Genomic DNA, 13,837 nt, shown 5'->3' with positions numbered 1-13,837 from the left:
CGCACCGGACCGGGACCGGCAACGGGATCACAACCCTCAGCGTTGCTCCCGCGCCTCACTCAGCCAGTGAGCGGGAACCGGTCTGTATGCGGGATCCGAACCCTCGGGCGGGAGCGCCGCTGCGCTTCCCAAGCGGCGCACTATCCAGTGCGCCACCGGGCCGGCCCCATCTTGTCTTTTAAGATAAAGCTGGGGCCAGCCCGGTGGCGCACTGCATTCTAACCAATGGAGCTAAAAAGCCAGCCCTAGAATAGAATTGTTTCCAGTAGAATTAACTAGATCATAAGGTGTAAACTTTTCTTTTTTTTTAAATTAGGGAACATTGTATGAAAACAAGTTATTAACTAATTGGAAAATATAGAAAAGTAGAAAAATAGCAGAAATGCTACTAAGGTTCTTGATGTATACTGCCAATTTGCTTTTTTATTTTTTACATATTAGTACATAGTAATTAATATCTCTGCTTATATCATATTTCATGTATTTCACAATGGTAGCGGGAACTTTTTAGAGAGCTTCTCATAAAGTCTTTGTAAATGTAACAACTTCCAAGAGCTTTTACCCTTCTATTTGAGGTATTACTTTCATGGACTTCCCACTGTAAAATGCAAGGTTGATTCTGTGAGAATAATCCAGAATAAGGATTTTGATATTAGCTCCTTGAATTTTTCACACTGTTAGGAAGGATATCCCTGAAGGTGTTTATGTCACCTCACTGCTTACCTTATAGTAATATAGTAAAGAATAACATAATATAGTGAAAATATATTGATGAGGTAAATAGTAAAAAAATGAAGTCAATGAAACTACCACATTCCACTGGATAGTCAAGATGCCTTTGCTCTCTCCCTTTAAAAAATCATTCATGGGAAAGAAATCCTAGGGAGATGAAAGCACTATAACAGAAGCGTTTATGAAACATATTGATTGTTGTAAAAAAAAAAAGCAGTGTGGCTTTATCAATTATAAAGATAACTTCAGTGATAAAGACAACATCTCACATCTGTAAAGAATCTGCTAATCAGATATTTTACAGTAATGTCTAATGTAGTTCCTACTAAAATTTATTATCATGGGCTTTTCTTCAATAGATGATGACACTCAGGTATAATAAACAAATCTTTATGAACAACAGCATTTTTAAAAATCCAAAGCTGTTTGTCATAACCATCATGGTGAGCTAAAGTCTGTTCATTCTACTATAGTATAGGCCAAAGATTTTTATAATTTACATCTGGAAACTTGCTGACAGTCACGACTTTTTAAAAGCTAATTATCTGAGGGCTGGCCGGTTAGTTCAGTTGGTTAGACATGGTGTTATTAACATTAAGGTCAAGGGTTTGGATCCCTGTACCAGCCAGCCATCCAAAACAAAACAAAGTTAATTATGTGATACCACTTATCTCATTTTGTTTTGAAGCCGGAAATGGTAGAGAAGAAACCCATTTCAGGGGAGGATACCAGGCTTTGGGACCTGGGCCATTCCTGCTGGCAGTAGTCTTTGTTATTTCAGGAATATTTTTGTCAGAATCACTGTAGATTCATCACTGTACATTAGAGTCATTAAGTCTTTAAAACAAGAGGGAACCTTTAAAATAAGCTTCCCAACTTCTTCATTATACAGATGAGGACAAATGTCCTGAAGGATTAAATGATTAACCCAAGGTCAGTACTAATAATTAATGGAACTAGGATTTCTTACCCAGGTTTTCTTACCCTAAGCCCATTGTAATATGTAGTTTCCCAGTTTTATTACTGGTATTTAAGGTCACTGTTTAATCAATAGAAAAAATGTTTCTCTTCATTAAATATAAGTGAATTAAAGGTTTTATTGATATACAAACATATTTTATGAAGAAAGTTGATAGATTTGTGATATAAAAATCTTTGGAATCTTGTGAAAACTTAAGTCCCCATATGTATTGCATGGTGCTATGGATGTCTCTGATTGCTTTCTGTTATTTTTTGTTAATAAGGGATGAAATTGCGTTTTATACAGTAATACAGACTCAAGACAATTTTGCAGTTTAAACATTCAAACTCTTCGGAAACATTGGCAGCTAAAGCTTGAAGTGTGGTAAACAATTTATGAATCAAATGGGAAAACCTTAAGCTGACTGCTGCACTTTCCATTCTTTCTTTCTGTATGAGATTCAATAACCACTTTAAGTATGCATTAATTTCATTAAGTATTTTTGTAAAGGCTTCTGGGCTTGGCAAAATGAGTTTCTTCATACTATACAGTACTTAAAATATAATTCCACAGAATCATACATTTAACTTTTATGATAGGTATGATGTATCTTAAACATTTAATGGTTATTTTGTTTTACTGTATTTCAGGGATATTATTTGAATTAATGCAAAATTTTTAAAAAGCTGTCCAAAGATATTTGAGAAGAAAAAAAAAGTGTCTTTAGTCAGAAAGAGAGAGATTCAAAATCATTACATTGACTTTAGGACTCTGCTAAAATCTTGGTGTTTTCTGTTTCTTAGGGTGGATTTTTAGGAATATAATTACCAGTTTAAAGAATAAGAACTTTTTAAAGATTCTTCATGTGGATTGCTATGTTATTTTCTAGAAAGGCTTTACTCATTTTTACTTTCATCAGCTTTGTCCAAACATTTGTTTCCCTATACTTAGATAATATGAATTATTATTAATTTTTAAATCTTTGCTGATAATAATGATACTAGATTCTGTTAAGTACTTGTTATGTGCCAGATACTGAACTGTGCTAATAAACTAGTATGGACTGTGTCATTTAATCTGCAGAGCTATTTGTTGAGATGTTATTCTTCCCATTTTTGAGAAAACAAGCTACTTAATTAGGAAATTAAGTAGCTTTCCTTAAAATCAGACAGCTAATGAGTAGCTGAATGAAGATTCAAACCTAGGTCTTTGTTTACAAAGCTATCTTGTATACACTAATATATTGTTGTGTTAAGCTTTACATATACTCTTACACACCATATTATACCATTCCTCTATCCAGTTTATTTTATATTGCATTATTTCAGCACATAACTGAACCTTTGTCTTCTAATTTCTGAAACTATAGAACTTCCTAAGAACTTTCTTCTTAGGATGTTCTTAATAAATTCCTTTACAAATCTAACTTTTTCTCACTTTCATTCTCATTTGAATTATCTTTCTCTTTACCCAAACTGTGGCTGAGGCCAAAGCTTTTATTATACTGAGTTTTGTATACTGAAACTAAAATACTTGATTCCTTCATTTTATTCAGAAGAGGGTAATCTCCATGTATGTTAGAGATAATCCCAATCTCCCTTTCCAGAATACAAACTAATGTTATAAATTAAGTTCAACTCCTGATGACTTTGGAGAATACCATTATACCATGTTTTAAAATGTGTGTTCAGATAAATTTGGGAAATGCACACTGACCTTCCTTGTCAAAGTGCACATTAGCATATTTGAGACTCTGAAAAGTATTTCTGGAAAGAACCCTTTTTAAAGTTAGTTTAATAGCATTTCACAAATTTACTTGACTACAGAACCTTTACTGTATATTATTTACTACTATTTACTACAGTATCTTTAGTCTATCTCAGTAGCAGATTTCCTTCTTTTCTGTGAGACATTCTTTGCTGATTCTGTAAGAATCTGGGAATTATAACTAATCCTAATTGTTGCTCTTGTTTCTTATTTTAGTAACTTTGAGTTCTAAGAGGGAAATATGTAATAATTAATTATACAGTATGTATATAAACTAGTATTAATTTGTAATCCAAAAAGCAAATAATCTTCAATTTTTAAAAGTGGTATACTTCACAAGTGGATTCTTGGATTTATTTTCAAGAGACATGGAAATCCATTTAAGATTCATTGCTGCTTATAGGTAACAATTTAATGTTCTTTCTCCATTATTCTTGTCTCTGTTTTTAACAGCTATTTTTAAATGCTAACAATAAAGTGGCAGACAAGAACGAGAAAGACCTTGCCAACAAATTACTGACAGAAATGAATGAGGACCAGGTATCTACAAAGCCTGCATCTTGTTTCAGCTGATGTCCAAAATCAGTCAATGGGAATAGCTATTCCTGTACTTTTCTTATGTCTTAAAATACATAAATATCATCTAATTCTAATATTCATTAACTATTTTGAAATATCATTAAAAAATTAAAATTAAAAAATTTGCCTTGGGGCCGGCCCGGTGGCACACTGGATAGTGTGCCGCTTGGGAAGCGCGGCGGCGCTCCCGCTCGAGGGTTCGGATCCCACATGCGGACCGGCTCCCGCTCACTGGCTGAGCGAGGCGCGGGAGCAACACCGAGGCTTGCGATCCCGTTGCCGGTCCCCGGTCCGGTACGGGGGCAACACTGAGGGTTGCGATCCGTTGCCGGACACGGAAAAAAGACAAAAAGACAAAAAAAAAAAAAAAAAATTTGCCTTCATCTAAGAGATAAGTATCTTGGTGGTTGATATAAATAATCAATAGAATTCCATCTTTGTATATGTATTATTTTCAGTTTGAGTAGATACAAAGTACAGGAATGGGATCCCAATATCAATGCTGTCCACCTGGTGATGACTTCATATTTTGGGGGCTTCCTTTTCTAAGCACTGTGATGTATTGGAACCTTAGGGCTTTGTGAATATGTATGGTCATTGTTAATATCTTGATTCTTTGCTTCTTTATTGACAAGAAATGATTATAATTCAATGGACAACCTGAATCTTGGAGGAAGGGAAGAAGATGCTGAACTCTTTGAGTGTTAATTTAGCATAACACATAACTTTTTCTATTCTAAAAATTGAACTCTATATGCATATAATAAAGCAAGAATATGTAATTTATAATGCTTTTCACAGGGTAATTTGGTTAAAAAAAATCTATAAAAATTGCTTTGTTATTTTTATTTCTTAAAATGCTTGTGAGAGAATTTATATGACATCTTTTATAACATTATCTTAATGGCCAGGTTTATAAATAGAGCTGTGGTATAAAAAGAGACATTGTAATCTATTATTTTCTATTCTGGATGTGAAATACAAATTTACAGAGAACTGTTTTAGATCTCTATAAAAATTAGTCCTCTTAAGGCCTACTTATGTAGATTCATCAAACAATTATAGGGCCGTCCCGGTGGCGCACTGCTACAGTGCGCCGCTTGGGAGCGCGGCGGCGCTCTCGCCGAGGGTTCGGATCCCACATACAGACCGGCCGCTCACTGGCTGAGCGAGGTGCAGGCGCAACACCGAGGGTTGCGATTCCGTTGCCGGTCCCGGCCCGGTACGGGCGTGACACTGAGGATTGCGATCCGTTGCCGGTCACGAAAAAAGACAAAAAGGAAAACAAACAAACAAACAAACAAAAAAAAACAATTATAATAGTCTCTTATAGGTTTATGTTACAATTCCAAATTGTAGGTGAAGTGAGGCTTTTTTGGCCTACTTCTTTTGGTTAAAGTCTAGGACAGATCTTATTTGTATGAAATTCTGCTGTATGCAGAATGTTTAATGCATATTTTAATATGTTTATTACATATGTAATATGTTTATTCTATGTAATGTTTAACAAACAATATCAACAAAAACTGGTACCCTAGATTAAATAACTTGCATAAAAGTGGTAGAATTTAGTTTATTACAAAGATATAAGCAGTTCCCTTTGTATTCATATCTGTTTTGCTGGGAAGGAGAGGAAAATCCTATTTGTGGAGTGACTAGCTTCTTATCGTAGTGATATATTCCTGAAAGCAGATTTTTCAGGATTGTTTGATTCTACTACTTCCTGGTCCTCTCTCTATGCTTTCATGATTGACTAAGCCTGATATAACAAGTCATGTTCAGTTTTTTAACATTGTTGACATTAGTTTTTGGGTTTTGCTATAAATGCACTGCCTTTAAATTTAACACATCTCTTCTTTATGATGAAGCATAAACAGTCATAGACAAAATGGAGCTAGTTTTTATTTTTTCTTAAAACTTTTGGCATTAAAGGTTGCTTCTCAAAAACATGACAGTGCTTATAAATACATATTTCATTTGCTGTGTCTGTCTCAAGTTTTGCATTTTCTGTAAAAATAGATACACCTTATTGTTTACAAGTATAATGATAATTGGTGTGTATGCACATACCATTTTAGTTTTTTTTTTTTTTTTGTCTTTTTCCGTGTCCGGCAACGGATCGCAACCCTCAGTGTTGCCCCCGTACCAGACCGGGGACCAGCAACGGGATCACAACCCTCGGTGTTGCTCCCACGCCTCACTCAGCCAGTGAGCGGGAACCGGTCTGTATGTGGGTTCCGAACCCTCGGGTGGGAGCGCCGCCGCGCTTCCCAAGCGGCGCACTTATCCAGTGCGCCACCGGGCTGGCCCCCATACCATTTTAGTTTAAACACAGGGTTTGGAAACTAAGTAAATAAGATTATTTTAGCTATGCTATTATACATGCTAATGGAATTTAAGCCTCAAAAATTTAAATATATTTTTGAAGGGAAATTAAAACATAATAGAATTTCCAATGATAGACCTTTCTCCCTTCCTCTTGAGATTGTCCATTATTTACAGAAAGCATGTATTAAGCTTGGTGTTTTCTTCTCAAAACATTTTGATGTAATGACTGAATGTTGCCTTATCCTTCTTGGCACATGGCTATTTTCTGTTAAAAGTGGGTAACTTTTCTTGCAGGTTATAGGGTTTCAGAAATCCATTTCATTGGAAGAGGAATGTAATGCATGTTAAGTAATTATTTTTTCAGGTTTTCAGAACAAAGGTTTCCTAACTAAATAAAAATCTTAAGCACATTTGTTAAGTTCTTGCTTTGTTTTTTTTCTCTGGTAGGTGTTTCAGGGGCAATTGGATTGTTTGGCTGTGTCAACCATTCAGGCTTTGACAGCAGTGATGAACAAATCTCCAGCTGCTAAGGTGAAGCTCATATCCCCATGCTTTTAAATGTTGTCTTAGATGTACCAGTTTTCACTATATAAATCCCAAAGTGATATATGAAAATATATAATAGGTATATATGGCTTAACACCTGAAATGAAATAATTCACACAATTTCTCATCTAAGTATAGAATAATTTTACCAATCATTTTAAAGACCAACACCTATGGACACTGCTTTAGGATTTTAAAGGCATTAAGAGCTGAACTTCAAACTAATACAGATTTACGATGTTGATTAAAGAAAGAAAAATAGCACACTGGTGTTGAAATGATTATTTTAAGTGATTCAGTGATTAGTGAGTTTAAATAGTTAAGTTTTATATCATAGTTTTTCTTTATTAATAAAATAATCATTCTACTTAGTTTATGACTGCCTAGAATATGAACTTTTTCAAAGATGAACAGCCTTATAAATTTAGGACTTGTTTTTCCAGGTTGTGTAGCCCTGGGAATTGTGCTTTGTTTATAGCCACTAACCCTCAGGGTTTTCTGTCTCTTCTCATTCACTACCACTGATGGGTCTTTCTGTCCAGTTACGCTGGTAGTTACTGTATATGCTGATAGTTACCTCATTGAATAGTTGTAAGGATTAGTGAGATCAACTGTGTAAAGTGGTAAGATTAGTGCCAGGCACATTTTAACTGCACAATAAATGTCAGTGGCTATTACTATTATTACCACCTTACGTTCTTATCTGCCATCCATAATATACTTCCTGCCTCATCTTTTTGGTACAAGAAATGAATTAATTACTCCCTGTTCCCTACACCATGCTTTAGGTGTATTCCTTAGTTTCCATTGGTTTGTGTAAGAGCCTCTTAACTTTTGCCCTAGAAGTGTTGCTATAAGTCAGTGTTCGGTTCCTATCTAACAGGCTTTTACACTCTCTAATTAGACTTTAATCTCCATTTAATAATAATTTCGTTGAGGAGGAAATCACTTTAAGGTCTGGGTAATTGGTTTATGAGTATAACAGGTTGCCGGTACTATATGGTGAAATTCAAACCTAAAAATGTGTTTAGTCTTTTTAAGAGATTATTTTTTAACCATGTAGTACCTTGCATGGTTTAAAATTCAAAAGGTTATATAACAAATATATCTTTTGAAAAAAGATATCCTTCCTGTCCTTGGCCCACAGTCAACTATTTCCCCTCTCCAGAGATGACCAATTTTACTGGTTTTGTTTAAATATTTCGATTTTATAATGAGTGTATATATTTCTGCGTACTTTAATGGACCAATTTACTTTGTTCTAGGTTTTTTTGGTTGTCTTTATATTTTACTTTATGGCGTTGGGTGCCTGTTGGTTCAAAACTTGCCTGTGACTTAGAACTTCCTAAAATGAGCTTGATGCTCCAGATAATTCAGACCATTTAGATATAAAGAGCAGAGAGAAAACTCTTTGTACTCAGTTTTCTCCTGGCCACTACTAAAAAATTGCCAGGACTTTTAAATCTCGTCCTTTGAGACTGATGTCTGACTCTTCTTACCCTCAAAGCCTCCTCATTTTTTCTCTATTTTTGTTTTGGTTTCACCTAATATTCTGCTTGTTACAAGTCAAGTGAAAAAAGTAAAGGAAGTGCAATATGCCTTAATCTGCAAATAATATAATAATTCTGTAATACACATTGCTAATTTTATGTATTTTGCATTTTGATAGATTATTGTAACTTTATTATTCCAGAAGGCATATGGAATCTACTTTAAGGTGAAGCTACGTGATTTTAAAAAACATTCAATTCATAATTTTTTCTTTGTTTAATATCAAGTTAATTAGCTTAAGTGGGCATTATTCAATACTTTTAATAGTCCAACAAATTCATTCTTTGAAAATGTACTTTGATATATTGTTTTTCCTTCCCCTAGGAAGTATTTAAAGAAAGAATTGGTTATACACATATGTTTGAAGTATTAAAATCCCTGGGTCAGCCACCACTGGAACTACTTAAAGAACTTATGAATATGGTGAGATTTCAATCTGTATTAAAAAAAAGATCCATTATATTCATTTCAAAAATAGTAACTAACTTTTTACCTTTTATTTTGCTTTCTAGGCTGTAGAGGGTGACCACACTTCGGTTGGGATTTTGGGCATTAGTAATGTCCAGCCTCTCTTGCTGCTTATCCAGTGGCTTCCACAGCTAGAATCCCATGACCTGCAAATCTTCACCTCTGATTGGCTGAAAAGAATTTGTTGTATTAATAGGCAGAGTCGAACTACTTGTGTCAATGCAGACATGGGAATTAGAATAATTGATACCCTTCATTCCCATTCTTCCCTCCATCGAACTTGTGCTGAAAACTTGATTGCAATCCATGGTTCCTTGGGTAGTCAGTCGGTGAGCTCAGAAGAAATCCGTCGACTGCTAAGATTGCTTAGAGTAGATGAATCTGAGTATATTCACCCTTATACCACTCCTGTGACTCGAGCAATCCTGACAATGGCTCGAAAATTAAGTCTAGAGAGTGCATTGCAATATTTTGATTTGTCACATAGTATGGCAGGAATTTCTGTGCCTCCCATACAGAAATGGCCGGGGTCTGCTTTTTCTTTTAGTGCTTGGTTTTGCTTAGATCAGGATCAGTTGACTCTTGACGTTGCTAACAAAGGAGGAAAAAGAAAACAGCTGTACAGGTACTGGTATAAGTTATGGAATATAAATGAATACTGTTATAACAATATATGCTATGATTTTTAAACAGGAAAAAGCCTTTTCAAGCATCTAATTTTTATTTTTTTATTTTTTGGCCATCAGTCCAAGAAAGGACTGCTAAATCCTAAATGGCCTCTGATAATTTTGTGGAGTTTTTTTAGCAGCCCGCCCATAAGGAGACCCAAACCCTCAACCTAGTTTACAAGGTGGCACTCTAACCAACTGAGCTACCAGCCGGCCCTAGTTTTTAAATGTACAACAATTTATCTGAAGCCTCTTCGTCCTTAGACTGCACACAGTTTAATTATAAGTGTTTTATTGCTTTCATAATAATAATTGTATATCTCAAATATTTTGCTGGTTAAGTTCTGAGGCTAGTTTGTAAATAAGGTTCCTTCTTAAGAGTAGCGTGGAAGTGGGAAGAAAAGGAATAATAAACTTGAAAATGAATGATGAGGGCCGGCCCGGTGGCGCACTGCTACAGTGCACCGCTTGGGGGCGTGGCGGCGCTCCCGCGGAGGGTTCGGATCCCACATACAGACCGGTTCCCGCTCACTGGCTGAGCGAGGTGCGGGTGCAGCACTGAGGGTTGTGATCCCGTTGCCGGTTCCGGTCCGGTACGGGTGCGACACTGAGGGTTGTGATCCGTTGCCGGACACGACAAAAGACAAAAAGGAAAAAAAAAAAAAGAAAGTGAATGATGATCTCTGTGTTCCATTGGAGGTGCCATATGCTTATGTGAAGTGCCAGAAACTTATGTGTATATATGTCCAGACTTCAGTAGCTAATAATTTTTAATATACCGTGTGATTTTTAAGACCCTTATTTGTGCTTTCTGAATCTCATTTGGAAGAATGTTGAAGATTTGAAAATATATATATATATTTTATTATACATACATGTGGGTACAGTGTTGATTTTCAATAATTGTTTCAATAATTGTGTAAATGTGTGGTAGTTAGATCAGTATAGTTAGCTTATTCATCATTACAATACGCAATCATTCTTTGTGTCCTTTGACAAAAAAAATTATGGTTTTTAAAAAATTTTTTTATTTAATGTTTAGATAGAAAATTATTTTCTCAACATCCAAACGAAGGAAAACATCACAGATTGAATTTAAAGTCAATTGATAAGGAACAGATTTCAAAGATTAACATCCTTAATGCATAAAAAACTCTTAAAAATGAATTAGAAAAATCTTAACAGAAATTTGGTAAAGGGCATGAGTAGACAAATCATACACCTGAAAGAAACACAAGTGACTATTCTAAGATGTTCATAGAAATGGAAATTAAAACAGAGAAATGACATTTTTTATTTCTCAAACTGAAAAAATACGATACTGTATAATACTGGTGCTTTGAGAGAAACAATGTCAGAATCTTCTAGTATAACTATAAATTGGTAAAACTTTTTTCAAGAGCAGATTGGATTCACAAAAAAAAGTCTAAAATGTTCATACACTTTCAACCAATTATCTAACTTATTGAAACTGTAAGCAAATAATCAAAGAAAATATATATTTTTTAAATGTGGAAGGCAGTTTTATAAAGGTAAAAAATTGGGAATACATTGAATGTCCAACAATATAAGAATGGCTAAATTATGGACCTCCATAAAATGTAATATAATGCAGTTATTAAAATCATAATTTTGTAGAGTATTTAACACAAATTTTTAAGATGAAATATTAAGCAATAAAGCAGGATGAAAAACTGCACTAAAAATGACTAGGCATGTTTAAGCTCCAGATATACCTCCAAAAGAAGACTAAAAAAATTTTTTTTTATAATTTTTTTTCTAAAAGGGAGTTTTATTTAATGTAAATGCATACATTAAAAAAGGAAGATCTCAGATCAGCAATCACCTTTGCACCTTAGGAAATTAGAAAGTGAAGAGCAAACTAAGCCCAGACCTAGCAACAGGAGTAAATAATATAAATTAGAGCATAGATAAAAGAAATAGAAAAAAATGAGTGAAACCAAAAGTTGGTACTTTTACGGATCCACAAAATTGACAAACCTTTAGCTAGATAGGCTAAGAAAAAAAAAGACTCAAACAACTAAAATCAGAAGTGAAAGAGGGGTCATTACAACCAGTACAGAAATCAAAAGGGTTGTAAGAGAATACTATGAATAATTGTTGGTCAACAAATTAGATCATCTAGATGAAATGAATAAATTCCTAGAAACACAGCACCTACCCAGATTGTCTTATGAAAAAAAAAAAAAGTTTGAACAGAACTATAGCTGGTAAGATGAGTGATTATCATTTTTCGGTTTCCTTGAGGATTTCTTGCAGGGCTGGTCATGTGGTGGTGAAATCCCACAGTTTTTGTTTGTCTGGCAACACTATTTTTCCCTCATTTCTGAAGGATAGCCTTACTAAGTACGGTATTCTTGGCTAGCAGTTTTTTTCTGTTAGCATTTTGAATGTATTATCCCATTGAGAATTTATAGTTTTACTATAGTTTCCTAATGGAATTCCACTTATAAGTCTGTCTTTTATCATTTTTTAAACTCTTATGCCCAAGAGGTTTTAAAAAGTGTCCTTGAAACAAGGTTGGACTGATTTGTGGTAATAAAATTTAAGCCATAGGCGTTGTTGGTAAAGATATTCGTGATGGCTTTATGGTTTTGTATGCTTCAGTGATGATGAAGTTGCACAAATTACTTCAAAGGTTCTGATAATATATATTTTTGTTAGCTTTTTTACAGGAAGTGGAATGGGTTTTGAAGCTTTTATTACCCATTCAGGTATGTTGGTTGTGGCAGTGTGCACAAAAAGAGAATATGCAACGGTTATGCTTCCTGACCACAGTTTCTGTGATTCCCTTTGGGTAAGGCCTTATGGCATCACATTTAAATTCTTGGTTCTTTCCATTAAAGAACACACAGTTTGGTGTATGTACATGAGCAGTTTTCATATGCTTTTTGAGAATCAGTTAATTTTCACTTTAAAGCTCTCTGTTCATATTGAAGTTCATCTGTAAGGAGGTTAATACTGTTTACCATTGTCATCATAAATTCAGCAGTAATTATTTTTCTGCTAAGAAATAAAAATGAAATGTTATGATTTCTTTTAAGGCTTTCTAGAAGCAAGTTTGATTTTGAATTTCAATTTCAAATGAAATGATAGGTCATTAAAAACAATGCATTTCTATTGCTTTTCTAAAATATAAAATGCTTCTTGTTAGAAGAATTGATTCTAAAGAATGCTCATAGCCTTGGAAAATGCAGAAGAGATACTGTGTTGATTTGTGTAAGTTTTTTAGAATAGGCTTCAGTGCTTTTGTAATACTACAGAAAAGTTTGTTACTTTGAGAACATCATTTTAATCAGCATTTATGCTTAATCTTAATATTCTACTCTTGATAAACTAGTTATAGAGTAATACTCTGAAAAGATTTGTCATTCCAAAGACAATGTAATTTTAGCCTTTTAATGTATGTTTTACTTCATCAGCACAACATAACCATTGTTCACATGCCTGGAAAAAGGCCCTTTGGTCAGAGCCTTGTCTGTATCTATGACAATGGACAACAGAAGGTCTCTGCCCCTCTCAGATTTCCTGCCATGAATGAAGTAAGCATATCTAATCTACTCTTTACAGGCCCAATTGATTGAGAACTGTTGAAAATTTTCAGTTAATGTGGAAAGTTCTATTTACTCTAAATATGTGCCTCAAAATTTTAAAGTGCTTTTTATATACTAAGACACAGTAAGTTAATATTCAGTTCTGTTAGTCTGTCATTATTAGATGAAGTCAGACAGTGTGTGAAAAAGAAAACTCAAGGAAGAAACAAATGTTATTAAAGTCTTGGAAAAGAAGACTTATAATAGGAAAGCCAAAGAAATCAATAAAGCAGACCAAAGTATCGTTTAATAAAGCTCAACAAGTATATGAAATACTTAGAATATTATGATGGACCCTTTTCCATCTCTATTAAATTTGAAATAATAATGAAGAAACTTAAAATCCTCACATTGTAGTTAGGTATGAGGTAGAATTTATTTACTGAGGTGTAAAAGTTCTTTGAGAATTTTGGGGTAATTTTGAGAGGGCTTTTCCTGAAAATAATGGAATCAAGTAGGTTATTTCTGAAGTCCTAATATTCGAGTAATTTCTCATTGCTTTTCATGGTCATTTTAGGATTACCTGTAATTAACATTATTCTGATGTGTAAATTTCTGTTTATAGATTTTTTTTTTTTTTTTTTTTTTTTTTTTTTTTTTTTTTTTTCCGTGTCCGGCAACGG

General features: G+C 34.2%; 1 protein-coding gene across 1 annotated transcript in view; it reads left to right on the top strand.

The window, feature by feature from the left end:
* NBEAL1 (neurobeachin-like 1) overlaps positions 1–13,837 on the top strand; it is a 173,940-nt gene that overhangs the window by 50,967 nt on the left and 109,136 nt on the right. The window contains exons 10-14 of the mRNA XM_008574031.1: positions 6,815–6,898; positions 8,789–8,887; positions 8,977–9,557; positions 12,286–12,418; positions 13,044–13,163. Of these exons, the coding sequence (XP_008572253.1) occupies positions 6,815–6,898; positions 8,789–8,887; positions 8,977–9,557; positions 12,286–12,418; positions 13,044–13,163 (1,017 nt within the window). The remainder of the gene's footprint in view (positions 1–6,814; positions 6,899–8,788; positions 8,888–8,976; positions 9,558–12,285; positions 12,419–13,043; positions 13,164–13,837) is intronic.

Source organism: Galeopterus variegatus, unplaced genomic scaffold (genome assembly GCF_000696425.1).
Source record: "Galeopterus variegatus unplaced genomic scaffold, G_variegatus-3.0.2 Scaffold985, whole genome shotgun sequence".
Lineage (NCBI taxonomy): Eukaryota > Metazoa > Chordata > Mammalia > Dermoptera > Cynocephalidae > Galeopterus > Galeopterus variegatus.
The sequence above is the reverse complement of the archived record's forward strand: the minus strand, read 5'-3'. Positions and strand labels throughout refer to the sequence as shown.